General features: G+C 38.4%; 1 protein-coding gene across 1 annotated transcript in view; it reads right to left on the bottom strand.

Moving 5' to 3' along the window:
- Positions 1-21,438, bottom strand: part of EFCAB6 (EF-hand calcium binding domain 6) — a 3,527,179-nt gene that overhangs the window by 1,385,768 nt on the left and 2,119,973 nt on the right. Inside the window, exon 18 of the mRNA XM_044088493.1 lies at positions 13,888-14,018. Within this exon, the coding sequence (XP_043944428.1) occupies positions 13,888-14,018 (131 nt within the window). The remainder of the gene's footprint in view (positions 1-13,887; positions 14,019-21,438) is intronic.

The raw sequence follows: 21,438 nt of genomic DNA, 5'->3' as shown, positions 1-21,438 counted from the left end.
CTGAACAGTAAGGTGAAATTTCGTTTTTATACTGATAATGCCCTCTTCAACAGCAAGTTGTAGGAAATGATCTATTTCTTGTTTAAATTTGGGCGTAGGGTCAATGGGCATATGTAAATAATGCTGAGTATTTGACACTTGTCTTATTCCTTCAGTCCAGTAATAACTGGAATTCATAACCACAATGGCCCCACCCTTGTCTGCAGGAAGAATGGTAATATCAGTATTATTTCTAAGATTAGTAAGAGCCTGTTGTTCCTGAACATTTAGATTGTTTCTGATAGTGTTTCCTGTGCCCAACTGGTGGTGTAGATCTTTGAGAAAAGCATTCTGGAATATGGCTACATGTTTGTCCATTGGAGGACAGAACTTAGATGGTAAGAATCGAAATTCAGTGGATCTTTGAATTGAATCCTGTTGGTCAAAAAAAATTTTTAAGTTCAATCTTCTACAAAAATCTATAACATCTGATGCAAATGTGCTTTCATCAACAAAGTAACCAGGAATAAAACCTAGACCTTTATTTAACAAAAGCTCTTCCATGGGTGTTAATACATAATCAGAAATGTTATGCACATTTGAACAGTCTATGTTCATTTGATAGTTGACAGAAACAGTTCCTCTAACGTTCTTATGCTTCCGCCCCCCCCCACGTGTCTGTGTATAAAGGGTGATCAGCATTGCGTACCCTTTTGGGAGTGGGAGAATCCGACATATTGGCGGATTCAGTATCAATAGTAGATGATTCTTCCCCTGAACTCCAGTTGGGTGATGTACCCCTTTTAAGTATGGATGTAGGCTGCTTTTTGCGTGTATGTGTAACATTTTTAGTGCCCTCTGCAAATCGTACTGCTTTGTATAACTCAAAGGGTTTCCCCCTTTTATAATCTTCAATATCCCTGGAGAATTTCTTTAATTTCTTTTCTTTAAGAGTTTTTTCAGAGGTTGAGAGTTCTTTGGATAATTTACTAAGTAATTCTTTAAAGCTTGGTTTATTTTCATATAGCTTTAATTCTTTACACATTTTGTGCACATCACAAATATTGGTTTGAATCGTCCTGTCATAATATGAAGACAGAATGTTTACAAACATCATGGCTGAATCTTGTTGTGCAACATTCCACTCCTTAATCAATACGTCATCCGGTTGACCAACCAAAGGTTGCAATTTAGTTCTAAGACCCCTCGGGGCAATGTTCTGATGTTTATATGCCTTAAATAATCTGGAGTGCCAGATATTGGAACGTAATGTTTTGATTTTTTTGCCAAATTGAGTGAATAACATACTACAATCGTCAAATGGATCAGAAGTTCCACTAGCAGCAGATACGTTGTTTGAATCAATCCCAAAAACATGAATATCATCTTTATCTGCACATAACCCATGTACCATGTCATTTAGATCCATGACAATAGATTGTACGCATGTCGAAACCAAATGTGATGTGTTAATATCAAACTGGTGTTTGTGTTAAGATAATCAATTTTATACAAACGAACCAACCTCCAAAAAAAGACTCAAAGAAGAGTGTCTTAACCAGTCCAATGTTAATAATGGGTATTAGAATGCAGAGGGACCAAATAGTAACACATAAACAAATTTTCAAATCCAAATGACTATACACTGTGATCAATATTAAAAAAACCAAAGGGCCTTACCAAAATGCAAGGAACTCTATGATAAAAAAGCCAAAAAAAATGTAACACCTAACCATAGTGCTACGCAAGAAATCCTGACAAATAAAGTCTGATTAGAGTGTGCTGACACAGACATACACCCGATGAGAACAAAACAACATCTGTCTTACAGTATTGTTGTGAAAGACACCAAGCCAACGCTATTGTATTCATATACCCAACTAACCTTCAGAAAATATTAAGCACTCAAAAAGAGCTGAGGGCTAAATGTCAGCAAATGATATAGTGTTGCATAATGTATATGTATATTTTGTCCGAAAAAAAGATGTTTAAATTATTACACAGGCAGCGGCTATAGTTATGCTGTGTCCCTCTGAACACAAGCATATAAGCTGCAAAAACGTTCAAAAGTGTAACCTGCAATTTATATGTTATGTAACAACAAAGCCCTTGACTGTAATATGTTAACAAAACCAATAAAAGTATATTGCATCAAAAGCAAATGGCTCCAACAGATAACTCTGCATACATAGTACTGTAAATGAGATTATGAAATACAAGCCAATAAATCAACAGAACTTGTACAAAAATGAAACAGGATACTTGATAACATTGAACTATTCGTTGAATACATCTAATAAACCAGTCCAATTCAGACCCAAGCAAATGTAATGATGACTAGATGTCAAATAACAGTACTTATATCCTAGAGCTCGATGTACATGTTCAGACAAGGACCAATTGTTGAAAATGGTAGTATTCCCAGTCACAAAGTCAAAGAACAGCATATAATCATATCCGGATAGTTAGTATAGAAACCTCCTGGCTTGATAACAAAATTACGTCCAGATGTTGTACTCAATAACTTGACAATGAACTGGAAAAAAAGAATTATTGCGAAAAAATCCACAATTAGACAAAATGTGAACAGCCTGTGTTTAGATATAAAGCCCTGTCTATAACTGCCATGTCCAATCAAAAATAACCTGAGTTATGATATCCCCTGTTTAACATAAATGTATAAACAGTTCTAATATATGGATATTATCGTCAGTCTACACAATACTAGTGCAACAGCCCCAGACTAAGTAATGATATATTGAAAAAGTATGAATCACATTCCCTCCATATAATGAGATGCCATAATAATTGTCAGACAAGATGTTTCATATATTAGGTTTCAAAAAATAATAAATTAAATCAAAAAGAAACAGTACTTGTATCCTTCGAAACAATATGGACACCAGGTAGATAATGTTGCGACAAGTATGTCCAAAAGAGATCCCAAAAAAATAATCCAAAAAATGTTCTTGGTTCAGGAACCTGGATAGTCGTCGTAAAACTGTAGTAATCCAAATGGTTAGTTGAAACGACGACCAAACTCGACACAAGATGGCGTCCGACTACTGTGTATACGTTGAAAATGAAAAACCAAAGCACAGTATGGCAAAAGTATGTTGAATAAATAAAGGACGGTAGAATGTACAAAACGAAAGAGGGACAATCTCCACAGGTCCAAAAACCACTGATGGTTATGCTAGTATAATTCCACAAGTCGGGGGAGAAGAATCCTCACCACAAATACTGAATCCACTGCCAAAATGCTGCACCCTCAGACACCAACAGCCAGCAACAAGGAACATGTACAAAAGAGCAGGCTAGCACGTACAGTTGATGCACGGATAAACCAACCATGAATGGAAAAGAAAAAATCCAGCACCCCGAGTAGGTGTAGCAGAATACTCGTTTATTGTTAACCAGACCGGTTTCAGCAATTAGCTTTCTTCAGTGGTATGGTCATGATGATTAAACAGACCCTATTTATAGGTAATTCAAATAAAAAGATATGACAATTTCCTGTTTATATAAATTATAAAAAAAACAATATTATAATTCATGACCAAAAAATGTGAATGAAATATGACAATGGCAAAAAGAAAGATATAACTAACAATAAACCATCATAATTTGAAATTGGTTTATCCGTGTCGGGCAACATCTTGTGTCGAGTTTGGTCGTCGTTTCAACTAACCATTTGGATTACTATAGTTTTACGATGACTATCCAGGTTCCTGAACCAAGAACATTTTTTGGATGATTTTTTTGGGATCTCTTTTGGACATACTTGTCGCAACATTATCTACCTGGTGTCCATATTGTTTCGAAGGATACAAGTACTGTTTCTTTTTGATTTAATTTATTATTTTTTGAAACCTAATATATGAAACATCTTGTCTGACAATTATTATGGCATCTCATTATATGGAGGGAATGTGATTCATACTTTTTCAATATATCATTACTTAGTCTGGGGCTGTTGCACTAGTATTGTGTAGACTGACGATAATATCCATATATTAGAACTGTTTATACGTTTATGTTAAAGAGGGGATATCATAACTCAGGTTATTTTTGATTGGACAGGGCAGTTATAGACAGGGCTTTATATCTGAACACAGGCTGTTCACATTTTGTCTAATTGTGGATTTTTTTCGCAATAATTCTTTTTTTCCAGCTCATTGTCAAGTTATTGAGTAACTGGACGTGATTTTGTTATCAAGCCAGGAGGTTTCTATACTAACTATCCGGATATGATTATATGCTGCTCTTTGACTTTGTGACTGGGAATACTACCATTTTCAACAATTGGTCCTTGTCTGAACATGTACATCGAGCTCTAGGATACAAGTACTGTTATTTGACATCTAGTCATCATTACATTTGCTTGGGTCTGAATTGGACTGGTTTATTAGATGTATTCAATGAATAGTTCAATGTTATCAAGTAACCTGTTTCATTTTTGTACAAGTTCTGTTGATTTATTGGCTTGTATTTCATAATCTCATTTACAGTACTATGTATGCAGAGTTATCTGTTGGAGCCATTTGCTTTTGATCCAATATACTTTTATTGGTTTTGTTAACATATTACAGTCAAGGGCTTTGTTGTTACATAATATATAAATTGCAGGTTACACTTTTGAACGTTTTTGCAGCTTATATGCTTGTGTTCAGAGGGACACAGCATAACTATAGCCACTGCCTGTGTAATAATTTAAACATCTTTTTTTCAGACAAAATATACATATACATACACATTATGCAACACTATATCATTTGCTGACATTTAGCCCTCAGCTCTTTTTGAGTGCTTAATATTTTCTGAAGGTTAGTTGGGTATATGAATACAATAGCGTTGGCTTGGTGACTTTCACAACAATACTGTAAGACAGATGTTGTTTTGTTCTCATCGGGTATATGTCTATGTGAGCACACTCTAATCAGACTTTATTTGTCAGGATTTCTTGCGTAGCACTATGGTTAGGTGTTATATTTTTTTCGGCTTTTTTTATCATAGAGTTCCTTGCATTTTGGTAAGGACCTTTGTTTTTTTTTTAATATTGATCACAGTGTATAGTCATTTGGATTTGAAAATTTGTTTATGTGTTACTATTTGGTCCCTCTGCATTCTAATACCCATTATTAACATTGGACTGGTTAAGACACTCTTCTTTGAGTCTCTTTTTGGAGGTTGGTTCGTTTGTATAAAATTGATTATCTTAACACAAACACCAATTTGATATTAACACATCACATTTGGTTTCAACATATGTACAATCTATTGTCATGGATCTAAATGACATGGTACATGGGTTATGCGCAGATAAAGATGATATTCATGTTTTTGGGATTGATTCAAACAACATATCTGCTGCTAGTGGAACTTCTGATCCAGTTGACGATTGTAGTATGTTATTCACTCAATTTGGCAAAACAATCAAAACATTATGTTCCAATATCTGGCACTCCAGATTATTTAAGGCATATAAGCATCAGAACATTGCCCCGAGGGGTCTTAGAACTAAATTGCAACCTTTGGTTGGTCAACCGGATGACGTATTGATTAAGGAGTGGAATGTTGCACAACAAGATTCAGCCATGATGTTTGTAAACATTCTGTCTTTATATGATGACAGGACGATTCAAACCAATATTTGTGATGTGCAAAAAATGTGTAAAGAATTAAAGCTATATGAAAATCAACCGAGCTTTCAAGAATTACTTAGTAAGTTATCCAAAGAACTCTCAACCTCTGAAAAAACTCTTAAAGAAATTAAAGAAATTCTCCAGGGATTTTGAAGATTATAAAAGGGGGAAACCCTTTGAGTTATACAAAGCGGTACGATTTGCAGAGGGCCCCAAAAATGTTATACATACATGCAAAAAGTGGCCTAGATCCATACTTAAAAGGGGTACATCACCCAGCAGGAGTTCGGGGGAAGAATCATCTACTATTGATACTGTATCCCCCAATATGTCGGATTCTCCCACTCCCAAAAGGGTACGCAATGCTGATCACCCTTTAGGCACAGACACAGGGGGGGACGGAAGCATAAGAACGTTAGAGGAACTGTCAATTGTCAAATGAACATAGACTGTTCAAATGTGCATAACATTTCTGATTATGTATTAACACCCATGGAAGAGCTTTTGTTAAATAAAGGTCTAGGTTTTATTCCTGGTTTCTTTGTTGATGAAAGCACATTTGCATCAGATGTTATAGATTTTTGTAGAAGACTGAACTTAAAAATATTTTTTGACCAACAGGATTCAATTCAAAGATCCACTGAATTTCGATTCTTACCATCTAAGTTCTGTCCTCCAATGGACAAACATGTAGCCATATTCCTGAATGCTGTTCTCAAAGATCTACACCACCAGTTGGGCACAGGAAACACTATCAGAAACAATCTAAATGTTCAGGAATAACAGGCTCTTACTAATCTTAGAAATAATACTGATATTACCCTTCTTCCTGCAGACAAGGGTGGGGTCATTGTGGTTATGAATTCCAGTTATTACTGGGCTGAAGGAATAAGACAAGTGTCAAATACTCAGCATTATTTACATATGCCCATTGACCCTACGCCCAAATTTAAACAAGAAATAGATAATTTCCTACAACTTGCTGTTGAAGAGGGCGTTATCAGTATAAAAACGAAATTTCACCTTACTGTTCAGGACCCAGTCAAACAATATTTGTATCTGCTGCCCAAAATTCATAAATCCCTTTCTACACCTCTGGGTAGATCTATTGTTTTCAGGCATTGGATCACTGACGCAACCTCTATCAGTTTTCTTGACCCAATATTTAAAGCCCTTGTTGCCACATATACGGGCGAGACTGCAGGATACCACGGAGTTCCTTCAGATTGTCTCTGAATCACAACTTGAAGCTAATTGGATCATGTGTACTCTGGATGTCACATCACTGTATACCAGTATACCACACTGGGCAGGTCTAATGGCACTGGAATACTGGCTGCTTAAGACCAATTTCTATAGTCCAGGATACCTTACTTATTTGTATGGCTGAACACGTTCTAACTAAGAACGTGTTCTACTTCCAAGACCAATGTTACTGGCAAATTCAGGGCACAGCGATGGGTGCTTCTTTTGCACCAATTTATGCAGATCTCTTTATGAGATATGTGGAAGATCAGATTATATACACTGAAACACATAATCTATATTTGCCTGAAATGGACATTTGGAGACGGTACCTGGACGACTGCTGGTTGGTTTGGAAAGGGGGAATTGAGTATCTTATGGAATTTGTTGAATATTTGTATAGCAATAAATGGGGTGTTAGATTCACAATCAATCATGACACACACCAAATTGACTTTTTGGATGTCCACTTAAGTAAGGAAGTGGATAACACTCTTTGTACCACCGTGCATAGAAAATACCCACAATACAACAGTCTTCTACATGCCTCTAGTCTTCACCCTAAACACATTATAAGAAATATTCCCAAATCACAATTTATCAGAATTAAGAGAACATGTTCATCCCATTTAGACCTTCAGCATTGTCAGAATGATCTCTCAAACAGATTCATACAGCGAGGTTATAACAAAATGGATGTTCAATCTGCAGCTAGTATGACTAATAACTTATCAAGAGACAGTTTGTTGGGCTATAAAAATAAGACTGCTCAGTCATCGGTCCAATTACTCAGACTAGTAACTACTTTTGGCAGGAACACCTACCAATTACAGGACATAATCAGCAATCATTGGAATATACTGCAAACCAACACACACTTGGCTAAGTGGTTAGATGACAAATGTCTTTATTCCTATCATTGGAATATACTGCGAACCAACACACACTTGGCTAAGTGGTTAGATGACAAATGTCTTTATTCCTACCATAAAGGCAAAACTCTGGGATCACATTTCTCACATTACAAAAGAATTACACCTAAAGATGTCTGCATGACCCAGACTACTCTATTAGGAGATAGATTAATTGGTTGTCATCCTTGTGGTCACTGCTCTTTCTGTAAATATATATTCACAACAAAGGAATTTACCAGTAAGAATACAGGCAGGATATTTAACATCAATCATTTTGCCAATTGCAGCATGGACTGGGTGATCTATTTGGCCACATGTACATGTTGGGCATTTTACATTGGACAAACATCTAGACAGTTACGTATTCGTATCTCTGAGCATTAAGGAGATATAAGAAATGCTAGAGCTACCAATGCTCTGTATAAACATACTGTTGTACACAAAACGGCTCAATTTTCTTTCATTTGCATTGACAAGATTGTTGGTCATAGAGCTTTTAAAACTGGATGGCACAAACTGTTAAACAGTAAGGAAACCAAATGGATAGTCAAATTAGGTGGTTTGTTTCCACCAGGTCTCAATGATAAATTATGATGAACTACCTGTTATCATTATTTCAATATTGTTATATACATTTTCATCTTTTGTTCTGACCTCGACATAGTTTTCACAGGTCCGACATGATTATTATCATTATCAAACAATATGTTTTCAGTATTCCAATTTTGGTAATACTTGTTAGTTTAAAATTATGATGGTTTATTGTTAGTTATATCTTTCTTTTTGCCATTGTCATATTTCATTCACATTTTTTGGTCATGAATTATAATATTGTTTTTTTATAATTTATATAAACAGGAAATGATGTAATATCTTTTTATTTGAATTACCTATAAATAGGGTCTGTTTAATCATCATGACCATACCACTGAAGAAAGCTAATTGCTGAAACCGGTCTGGTTAACAATAAACGAGTATTCTGCTACACCTACTCAGGGTGCTGGATTTTTTCTTTTGCATTCATGGTTGGTTTATCCATGCATCAACCGTACGTGCTAGCCTGCTCTTTTGTACGTGTTCCTTCACTGCAGTTCATGCCTACTGAACCTGTTTTACGTCTTACATACAGTCACCAAGACGTTAGATGACAGGGGAGGTGGTTCACAAATACTACCTGGTCCTCACCAAGGCATTTGACACCATGCCCCACTCAAGTATTATTGATAAACACACCAGCCTGTACATTCACCCATACATCACAGGTTGGGTTGCCAACGGGCTTACACACACAACCTACATGGTACGACTAGCGATCTCCAGGACCAACTCTTGAAAAGTCACAACTCGTGTCCCACAGAACTCAGTCCTGGGAGCCCTACTATTTGGCATATACGTCTTAGATGTACAGGCAAACACAGGTGGACTATGGCAGAGCATGTTTGGCAATGACTGCAAACTGGAAGCCATGACTGATAGTCCAGCTGACACGGACATCCCTCAGGGGGCCTCACAGAGAACGTCACAGAGTGCCAATGACATGGCCTCCAGCCAAGTGCCACTAACTGCATGGTCATTCCATTGTGGAATTGGCACCCACATATTAACATATGAGCGGCAGCCACTTTAACATAGATGGGGTAATGGGGTATCTGGGGACTAAGGTAGATAGTGATCTCCCCTGTGACAATCATATTTCTACAGTAGTTAGGACATCCTTCTATGTAGGCCATCTGACTACTAAAGGATTCCCATCTAGACATACTGGGGTTATAGTGCCCCTTTACTCATCACTCCCATCATAGGATATAATAATCCATGTGGGATGTACCTCAGAGGTCACGTCCAACAGCTGGGGGATCCACGAATGTATCTCACCAAGGGGAATACTGGTCTCCAGCATATGGCCTATGCAGCCAGACTGAATAAACTCCTGCTTTACTCAGTGGCATCTCGTTTACCCAGAGATGATCTCCACTGACCAACACAGCCATGTCAAACTCTGGCTTGATGGATATGTTCCATCTATGGGAATCCATGTCACAGTGAGCCACAACCTGTAGTGAGCTGACCTTGCCACAACAATAACTGGAAGATGCTGGAGGGATAGCTTCCTGACACAGACACTCCCCATACTTTGGAACAACATCCCGAACTACATTTTACAGAGCCCCTCACTACCACTCTGCAAGAGAAACCTTGAAGCGTGGATGGGGAACAGTAGATGCACCCCAGGGATCCCGCCATTGGCTCTGCTCCACAGAGGGATGGTTAATAACTCAAGGGGGTGGCAAACGCTGACACATTTTGGATGTCTTTATAAATGGCCTCTAGCAGTTGGCCAAGTACCTACCTATGAATCTATACATACAGTATCTGCATATGCTGATAGCTTAGTTTACTGTTCAGGTATTGACTTACCTTGTGCCACTGGCTGTTGTGTGTGCAATAGCTGAGGGCTGCCTATGTTGGATGCACACATTAGACTGCCTATACATGACAATTTACAGGTAGTCTTGTGTGGGTAGGTGGAGAAAGGTGTCAGTCCCTAGGTGCCTACACTGTCAGTGTGTGTGTGCTATACTTTCCCTCTTTGCCAAGGCATGGACATACTGGGCATGCCTCCGTCTGCCTACTGGGGCTGGCTCAGGGTGTTCATAGTCTGAGTACCTCTGTGCCTGTGGGGCCCTTGGCAATGGTGGTGGGCTGTGAGGGCCTTCACCATTCTGTCCCTACTGCAGCTGTTTCCACAGGACCATATTGTGTAGCATGGTACACACTATGAAGATGTGGGCACACGGGCCTGGAGAGTACTGCAAGGCTCCACCAGATATGTCCATGCAACAGAACCATGATTTCAGCATCCCAAACACACGCTCTATAATGATTCTGGTTTGTGAGTGTGTCTCATTATGGCGTTCCTGCATGGGTGTGTGTGAATTTCTGATGGGAGTCATCATCCACGGTTCTAGTGCATAGCCAGCATCCCCCACCAGGTGGCCATTTGGGATGTCCCCCCTGGAAAATAACCAATACAGCTGTGAGGCATGCCAGATATGGGAGTCGTGATATCTTTCAGGGCTGCCAGCACACACATCCATGATAATGCCCTGGGTAATGTACACAACCTGGCAGTTGATGGAGGGGTATCCCTTGTGGTTTATGTAGCGCCTTCCTGCTCACCGGGTGGTGACTTGATGTGTATGTGCGTGCAGTCTATTGCACCCACTACCTCCGGGTATTCTGCCACATGGTGGAAGAGACACATATTGCTGGCCAACTCCTCCTGCGTTCGGGAGAAGTATATGTACTCACTGGCATGTGGTAACATGGCATCCAGGAACTGGTGTAGTACCCTGGATGCTAATGCCTGTGAGATACCCATGATATCCCCAGTTGGTCTTTGAAAGGTACCTGTAGCTAGTATTCTCAGGCTTCCACATACCTTCGTATCCACTGGGATGGGTTCCCCTCTGTTTGTTCTGGCTCTGAGACATGGCCGGCATAGCTGCACAAGTTGCTGTAGGGTGTCCCTGTCCACCGTGTAATGCTCTACTTTTTCCAGATCATGTAGTCCCTGGTAGGTCAGCCTGGGTCTGAACACTCTCCTCCTCCTCTGGTGCCTGCAGTGGTCGTGTGGCATCACCCTCCACACCACCTTCAGTCCCCCAACACATGCTGGTGGATCAAAGTTATGGCAGCCCCTAACATGTACATAATAAAAGTTTCCTGTCTGTATACACCACTGGTGCAGAGTGTATGGGAATACACAAATGTGTGTGAGATGCTTTCAAACTTTATAGTATTGTGCTATGGATGCTGCTGATGTAAGTGGGTGTGTATGAACTATTCCAGCTGCTGTGTGTCTTAATTATAGGTTTTGCAATGAGTACTGCAAGTGTGGGGCCTTTACTGTGGAGATCTACTTGCTGGCCTTGATTACTCTGTTGTCCTTTAATTCAATTTTAGACCTGAATCTCCTCCCATTATCAGGCATGCATCCACCTGCCATCTTTCTTGTTTTGTACTTTCCCTAACCAGTCATGGTGAATTGTGCCTTGTAGCTGATATACTGCATATCACCTTTGTTCTGCTTTGACAGTTTGCTGTTTTCTTTGCAGTACAGCCCTCCCCTTCCATATTCTGCAGGTAGTTACTTGCAGCCTTGTTAGCTGCTGTCAATGAGCTATGGGCAATTCGACACACCCCTATCCTGCAGCTTTGCCTAGCTAGGGGCAGACCGGTTTGGCAATGCTCCAGTGTGTTTACAGCAATGGTGACACACCCCTCTCGATGTCATCTTTATCTCAAGGGCTCACCTCGGTGTAATAATGCTACGCTGTTTTGTGCATTCTTATACCAGTGGGAAATCTGCAATTCACTATTACTCCTCTCATTTGCATGGCATTGCCTACTAATTCCTAGCTACTGCGCATAACACTGTCACTGCCCCTTAGCAACCCTTGCGCCATGAGTATGGTGTAGCATGCCTGCCATTGACTATTATGGGAAAATCATGATATGTGTTTCATTGCGGTTTTACTCTATATTTTTATATATTCCTTGTGATCCCCTTTGTGCACCGCTGCCCTGCGCTTCCACGTCGCGATAGAGCGACTATATATATTAAATGTTAATTTTATATTTTGTACATTTTTTTATGCCAATGGCTATATAGTTAGCCATTGGCATATATTAACATTATAATACATGTGTTTGGTCGGCTGTCATGGCTCCGATTTTATGTTTGCAAAAATGTAAACCGTTTTCTACGGTTTACATTTTTGCTTGCTTACACTACACCTCCACCACTTCCTGAATCGCTACATACCTTCATTTGCATGCTACATTACTGCACATGGGGTAATTAGCATACAAGGCTCAGGAGTTGTGCAGGCGTAGCATACACAGGTAGTGCACGTGGAAATCCATGTGGGATGTACCTCAGAGGTGTTAGATCGCCAATGCTACACCTGCACCTGGCGCAAGCTTCATGAATCCCGGGGATAGTCTCTGATCTTAAGATATCCCCCAACACCCATGGATATACAACATGTCTCCGTGGTAAACCGGTGCTGAGTCAGTGTTGTATCCTAGCTAGTAAAATAAATGTGCAGTTATATGGGTGAACAATGAACATACAACAGAAAGTCTGATTTAATACTTAAATATATTTTATTAATTCCCATTTTACCACATGCCAGCTAAACCCAGCAGGGTACATTGGAATGGAACAATAAGGGATGATTATTAAAAAAAAAAGAAAACCCCTTTAAAGGTGTCATAAATAGTGGTTGCACAGTAATTATATAACACTTAAAAATTCACAGTAGCGCACTGATTAGCATTTCTGCCTCCCATTTCCTGATTTTCTGTTTCTGCCCCTGGAAATGTGTTTGTCTTCCTTGTGTCCATGTGGATTTGTACTGAGTGCTCTGGTTTCCTCTCATATCTCAAAGAACCATTTTAGATCAACTGGCAATCCTCCTAACTACCCATAGGTGTGTGTGTGTGTGTGTGTGTGTGTGTGTGTGTGTGTGTGTGTGTGTATGTGTGTGTGTGTGTGTGTGTATCCTGAACTGGACTGGTTTCTCATCCAGAATTAACTCTCTGCCTTACACCCACTGAATATTGGGATAGTCTCAAGCTTCCACTTAACTCTTGACAAGATAAAGTGAATATCAGAAAATGAATGAATGGATTAAAAATCTTCACTCAAATCTTGAGAGCAGCCAGCTACTAAAGCATACTATGGATACAAGCAGAAAATATATTTTTTATTTATTATTTCTTTTCCACCTCTAGTGATGACACAGTATTCTCTCCAGGAACAAAGGTCAAGAGCAGCAGAAATGTGCAACTGCATAAATAGACTGGTAAATATGCATCTATGACAACATGATAACTTACAGTTTTATAATGCAAATTCTGACATTCGCCCATTGTGTAGAAATTGCTATTATTATAATTTTGTTAAAGCTTATTAAAATATTATAACAGGTCTGTAAATCAGACAGTGCTACTTTAACTTTATTTTTGCAGATACTATATACTTTAATTTTAATATTTTTCTTGTAGTATATTTATATTTGAAAGTTATACTGTACCCCAAATCCCTGCAGCTTGTCCATAATTTGAGTAAGACACTGCTCTGCAGTCAAGTATAAAACATGTTCACACTTTGTCTTCTTGTTAGGATTGGTATGTAATGTAGCCAAGATACTGTCAACTCTGTTATCTGAAATAAGAAAACAGATTATAAAATAGTTACGTGCATCCCTGTTTTGAAATTATGAAAAAAAACAGCAATACACAAACGAGAAATTTTAATAACATTCTCTGTGCAAGTAAAATGCAGGCATCCCACAAAGATAGATCTGTTTTCTTTATTCACTTATTCCAATTAATACTCCGGCAATGGATGTAACACTATATATATTGGCTGGAAACACTTATAGTGCATGAAATGCCACAATTATGCTCCCCACCAGGAAAAAGGCAAGGTTGTTAAGCATCTTTCTGATTTCAGACAGGTACTTAACAAGCTTTTGCTAAGTACCCTTAAACACTGCTAAGAAAGGGTCTCGAGTTGGGAATTAATAGCATATAGAGCTGGCTAGCAAAGAACAGCAGCAAAAGGTAAAACAGTTTTAAAAATTCATTCTGCCATACTCAAACAAAAAAGTGTGGTCGAATGAAGTGTCTAATAGCTTTTAAAGTCACCCATTCATCGGAGGGACACCTTGTTTCTGTTTGCTATCTGGCAGCACAAAGGGCTTTACTGACTTTCAAATGCTTTGAAAGCTGGTAAAATACTTCACACTCTTACATTTCTTTCTGTAATTAGTTGTACATGAAGCAAGTAAAGTAGAAGTTTAACTAGGATGGGGCAAAGGGAGCAGCCATGTGGGTGTGTGATGCTGGGGGCGTGATCGATGATTGGTATAAGGTGTGGAAAACTGCTTTTTTACAAGTGTAGCAAACAATTTACTACAGTTTAAAATGCAGAAAGAGAATTGTTTGGTCCTCCACCTGAAGTTGAGGGTTGCCAATCAAGGGATGGCACCAGGTGGCAGATACTACAGCTATGAGATAAAGCTCCATTCACTATAAAGGATGATGATCAGAACTCACTGATCATAAGACTTATTATGTGCTCCCAACATGGATACCAAAATTCACCACCAAGCCTTGATCTTGAGATAAACTTCTTGACATCCACGTCTTCAACATATAATAGGCTGGTTATGATTGGAGACCCAGGCATAATCCTCTATACTGTTCATACTAACCTATTACAAAACTTTTTACATCCTAACCCTCTGTCTCAGTCGACTTCCTGTTAAAGCAGAAAGAACTCATATTTTCTAGGGCAACACAAAGATTATTAAATAACAAAATAATCCATTACATAACAAAACTGAATTTACTGAGTTTTATAAATATCTAGATTTTTGAAAGGGCCCCATTTTAACACTCTCAACAAACACTGAATATGTAATTAACAAAATATTGCAAAAGCTAATACTAATGTACAAAATATCAGGCTTTATCATTAAATAAATATATTCTTTCCAAAAAAGGAAAAAATTCTTCAATAATAACTTTCGTTTCAGCATATGACACATATTTCTAACAGACTATACAAGCTAATGCAATCCATGACTCCTACCACAGCAAGACACTATCACTGTACCTACACCTCTAAGAACATTAAGATGTCCCAGAATAGACAGTGCCAGGATCCTGTTGCCCATGTCCACTGATAAACTGATCCATGAGATGTTTTATCCACCACTTTAATATAAACTAAAAACAGCCACATACCAATACCAACTGAGATTCAATAATGAATGTGCACATAGACTGCATTCACTGCAGCTTATACAAAAAAAAATCCTTTTAAAAATCATGCCAGCTCACTGGAATTCACAAAGAATAAACATATGAAACTAATTCTCGCTGCAAGAATTTAAAGATAACTTGATAAAAAGCTCCAAATACAAATGGTATGATCATGGTTAGTGCATTTTATCAGAAAATGCTCCTTATCTAGGCTCTGTTGGATTAACAGTCAGATAGTCAGCTGAAGACCCACTGTGCATACCTGCTATACTTATATACATATTATGTACGCATATGTATATATGTCAGTGAATGATATTTTGCCACAATGCACTGTGCATACCATTATGATCAGCTGATTGCATACCTTTTATGCTTTGCCCGAGGTGTGGCTGAAATGAATCCTTGCATCATACCATTTCTTTAAATTATTAAATCTGTTCCACACCCTACTTGTTAATATATGTAAAACACAATGTACATATCTGTTTCACTTGTTAATATAGTTAAAACATAATGCCTATTATCTGCTCCTCTTAACATATTAAAAACACAATGCATGTATCTGTTTCCCTTGTTAATATAATTAAAATATGCCCACAATGATGGTGTAGAGAGATAAAGCCCTGACTATGGCCCAGCCAACCCTAATTCAATTAGTGGCTTAGGGGAATGACAGAGTTTCAGAGAGGGATACGCAATCCTGTTGGCATTTGTGGTGATGATCCCTGCTGCAGGCTAGGGAGATTGTTATCATGTGTGTATAATGGGCGAACAGGGTGATGACATGACTTGAGCTCCTAAGTAGGCTGTTGGAACATTGCACATTCCCATGGCACTTCCACGCCTGGACTTTACCTCAGGAACCACAAGGGAGGTGGGCAGCAATGGGCTATGTCAGAAAATAACTCCCCCCAAGAGGATGTTCATGGCCTGACCACTAGGGTGCCTTTATATTCTATGTCAGCCCCAGCCATACTGGATGAAGTCTGGTGGGGGGGGGTCGGATGGGATCTTACAGACTCCGTGATGGATGATGGACACTGGATAGGGAGCCATAGGATGATGCAGAAGGGAGAAATTAGACCACCCCAAAATTTACTTAAAACACAAAGCATATAACTGAACCACTTGCTAAATATATCTGATTCACTTGCTAATATAGTTTAAACGCAATGCATAAATGCAATTTGTTAAGTGCACCGTATCTTCTGATTTGTTGAGTAACAATTTGCCAAACAAAAAGTGCAGACACACAAAGCATGCTCACAGAAAACTTAAGCATGCCTGCTGTGAGACAATGCACATCATACTAGTCTATTACCTTGAAGATATACTGTCTTTGTACAGCCAGATTTAGTTTATTAGCAGAGCTGTGTGAGTATGTCTGCCCAGTTTCCAAAATCTCACATTTTGGAGCAAGTATTTTGTCAAAACTTCAATTCAGACAACTTTACTACTTTATCGTTTATCCTATCCCTTGGTATTTAACACAACTGAATTATTTCTGGTTTATTCTTTTAAACTGTTTCACTTCAGCTGTGCACTTGTACGCGCCATGCCAATACATTTCTAACCAACCACTTAAAAATTGTTTTAATGTTAATGTGCAAAGTTTTTTTTAGAGATGTTTATTTAAAATAACATCTGGCACACGCACATTTGTTAAAAAACAGTAATGCTTCTTTTAAAATGTTTTTATGCAAATTTGCTTATTCAATTTTTACATGAATCACTTCACAAATCTGTAAGATATTTGATTCTAAATGTTCACCTAAATATTAAACATAACAAATATCAGTAGGCAGGTCATGCTCACATAAGCTAAAATGTGTTATGGGGTGAAGCTGATTACTAAATGTCTTATGATTAATAGATTCTTGTCTTAAGTCCTTCTAACGTATTACTGATGGCTTTGCATTTAGGATTTAAATTACTATAGGCACTAATTTTTTACAAAATGCTTTTCCTTACACTGCATGGCTGTGTATAACATTTCTTAACACATACACAAGTGTTTTTCGTGTGTGCTCTGTTCACTACAACTTCCTCTGAATTATTTTCTAATAAATAAAGCAGTTTACAAATATGAGGATGTGTGCACAAGAATATCTACACAATAGTGACTTTTGTACAAGTCATATGTGATGCATAATGTTAAAGATCACACCTACTGGACTATTTTAATAGACAAGTCTTTAATAATGTTCCTGCAGAAAGCATTTTCTAAAATGCCAATGTGCAGAAAGTGATCTTTTGTGTTTGCAAAGCTCACAACTTTTGGCTGTTGCACATAAACATTAGTTATTATTGCACCTACAAAAATTACTACTTCTAATTAAAATACACACCTGTTACTGCTTCTAAGTAAAATACACAAAGTGTATAGGGTCTATATCAATTAATCGAAATCAAATGTGTCCGATCGACATAGTATCGAAGTCTGAAATGCAACAAGTATGAACACATAGAACAGCGATTTTTTTCCCGGGGAAAAAAAATTGCTGTTCTGGTACAAAAACAAAAACACATGTACACTTTAAACACATACTAATGTGTGTGTGTGTGTGGGGGGGGCTTTGCCCCCCACACCCCCCCTACTTAAATATGCCAACTCCGAGATCGCACCACAGTGGAGGAAATAGCAAAGCTGCAAAAACAGCCCACCGTTTTTTTCCCTGGGAAAAAAAAAATCGGTGTTCCGTGGCTTCACTATTTTCACATTTCAAACTTCCCAGTTCGATATTACGGCGTTTGGACACCTGTGCGTTCGAAGTCGTGATATAGACCCAGTGTATAAGGTACAGCACCACTGAGTGTAATTACAGCAATAGACCATTTTATCAAAATGCAACATTAAAAAATTATTTACTGGCCTTGGGTGAAACATAACATCCTCTGAGCTTACAGAAGAACCTCAGTGGAAGTTACGAAGTTTTGATGTCCATTGGGGTAACTACACTTCCTGAACCCTGTTTTTCTGCAATAAGTACCTGATGGTATATCAATCTTTCAATCAATGCATTATTAAAATGACGACAAAACAGTGACATGAGTAACCTCAGCTCTGAAGTGCAGAAGGAAAAAGCCTGATTATGACCCAATTACCCAAGATCAATTAGTGTATAGGGTGCTGAAACAGCAAAGCAGGAGAGGATAGGAGTGAGTGACTTATGTTGGCTCACTCATCATGAGGGAGGGAAGACAGTGATCACATTCAACCAATTTTTCATATGCAAATGGTGACTTGCAGGCTTTAAGTGGCTATAAGGACAGGGGATGAGTTTAATAATCCCAAAACAGTGAAGGTAGCTCTCAGGGGGTCAGACATTTTTCCTTTCCTGGGGTTTTACTCTGAATGGCTCTCTTAACAGTTTGCCAGGGTCTATTTCCATGGCAAGCACTCACTTTAACATTTGAAACTCCAGTTATGGAGGCATATTTCTGTCATTGTCCATTTTCTCTGCATTTTCGGTAAAGACAACAAAGGACAAGAACATTGTGCAGGGCTGTTTCAATAGCAAAAGCTCAGTGTGACATGTGAAAAACACAAAAACAAGAGCTACTCAAGTTCCACATTTGAAGAACACACAGGGCATCTGTTTATGAAAACATATTAATGCCCGGCAAGTCGGCACATAAAAATCTACTGCCAATCATTAGCGGACCGGAGTTCCGCTGTGGCGACCCCTAACCGGGAAAAGCCGTAAGACACAACATTAATGTCCTTGTGAATTTCCCTGCATTTTCAGTAAAGCCAACAGTCAATGAATGCAATGCAATTATAAACTGTTACCCACTTCTTGCCTGAAAAGACTAAGTTAATTTGTTTGTGTCAGCAATAGTTTGCATCCTTAGATGGTAATATCTCTCATTGCCCCCTTCTTTTCCTGCAAACTGTGGTGCTGTAGTTCTTCTCCTGCTGTATTCAATCTGTTTACCTTCAGTTATAAGTCTTTTTCTAAGAATTGCCATACCCTGCTTTTGGTATAGTGCAGGTATAAACCACTGATCTCATACAATAGCTCTGCTCCCCTGCATCCATTTCCCTGTCTTTAAAATGCATTTTCTGTCTTGTCCTTGGTAGTAGTCAACTTTTTTTTTTCTTACCAACAGTACACAAGTTCCACTTTTCTGACAAAATATTTTATAATATTGTATAGCCAAACCTTACATTTTTCTACAGATTATTTTCTTTTGGTGCCAGTAACAAAAACTGGGTGTTAGCCCTACTCCATTCCCCAGTTCCCACTATCCCAGCTTCTCCCATATCCTACCCCCAATTCTCACTTCCCACCTGCTGTACATTTATACATTTTCTTATCACCATCCAGTCCCAATCTTCTTTCTCTGATGACAGCTGACTCCATCCAAAATACATCACATTCTCTCCCCTTTTCTACTCTTTAACTGCTTATCCAATATCACTTTGAATACCTAGTAATCATTTAATTTCTTCATATCTACCACATCGATACCAGTTAGTCTTTAGTCACACACTCACAACTACCATATATGCTTTACACAACAAACAGCCATCCTTTAAAATACAAGCTGTCTCCATGACAAACCATCAATATTAAGATTGACCTCTTCAAACTTAGCCTTCTCTTCCCTTTGCACCATCATGCTATACCTAATATAACACTCCTTAATTTTCAACCCTTCTGCTACATTCTACGCACTTCTACTCCTTACCTTCACAGACTTTCCCTCAAATACAAAACACAATCCTAGTCCACCAATCCAGTGAAGTAACAATATTTTCACCAATGCCCACACATCATCTGAAACAGTACCATCAACCATTAATTCACAGACATCCAATTTCCCCAATTTCACCCCAGCTTTACTATGCTTCTTATGCTTACAGTTACTCCTCTGCAACTCATATGGTGACAAGCTACCTCACACTACTTAGTCTACTTGACTCTGCTTTCATTTCCAAAGGCCAACCCCACAGTTACCCATGTCTGCCCATCAATCTCATTATATTTCTCCAGAGTTATTTGTCCTCTCCCCAGTATACTTCCTTAAAACAGGTGTCTCTCTCACTCAGGTCAAAATGTAGTATTTGTGCCTTACTACCATCTGATCACAAATTTAAGCCTCCATATCTATAAACTTGCTATTCTTTAAACTTAAAGGGTCTGGAGACATTATTTCAAACCCTGTCCATTCCACCTCTCTTACATCTTAAACCCATAACCCAGGTCCTACTAACTACCTCATGTAACCTTCTCCTCCTAACATCCCAGCTTAAAAACATTTTGCTTGTACATACGATAAAATGTCTGCAACAAAATAACTGAGCTGCATTCCTGGATGCTACAAGTTACTCAGCATTCTTGTCCATACCGAAATCTGGTTAATACCAAACATTAAAGACAAAAGAAATTACGCCAGAGGGCTATAATATACAATGACTAGATCACAAAGTCAAAGAAAGGGATGGGCGGCTTTCATGTACCCGGAGACCCTACATATTTAACAATACTGCTGTGATATTCTTACACTCAATAATGATGCAGAAGTGATTAGTGTATATACCATCTAAATCATGTTAAATCTGTCCAATAGCCATCTACAATCCCCCCAAAATAACCTACTTTACACTAGAGAACATTGACGAGGTTATCAGCAAACATCAAACTGGAAATTATCATACCTGGTGATGTTAACATCATCTAGGCCATTGTAAATGGTACATCTGTCAGTCATTAACAGAACCTGTACAACTTTACATAATTTACTGATGCCATAGCCCACTTTATCAAAATCTCAAATTCTTCCTTAATCTTTGACTGGATCCT

Source organism: Protopterus annectens, chromosome 11.part0 (genome assembly GCF_019279795.1).
Source record: "Protopterus annectens isolate FY-2018-M chromosome 11.part0, PAN1.0, whole genome shotgun sequence".
Classification (NCBI taxonomy): Eukaryota; Metazoa; Chordata; order Ceratodontiformes; family Protopteridae; genus Protopterus; species Protopterus annectens.
The sequence above is the reverse complement of the archived record's forward strand: the minus strand, read 5'-3'. Positions and strand labels throughout refer to the sequence as shown.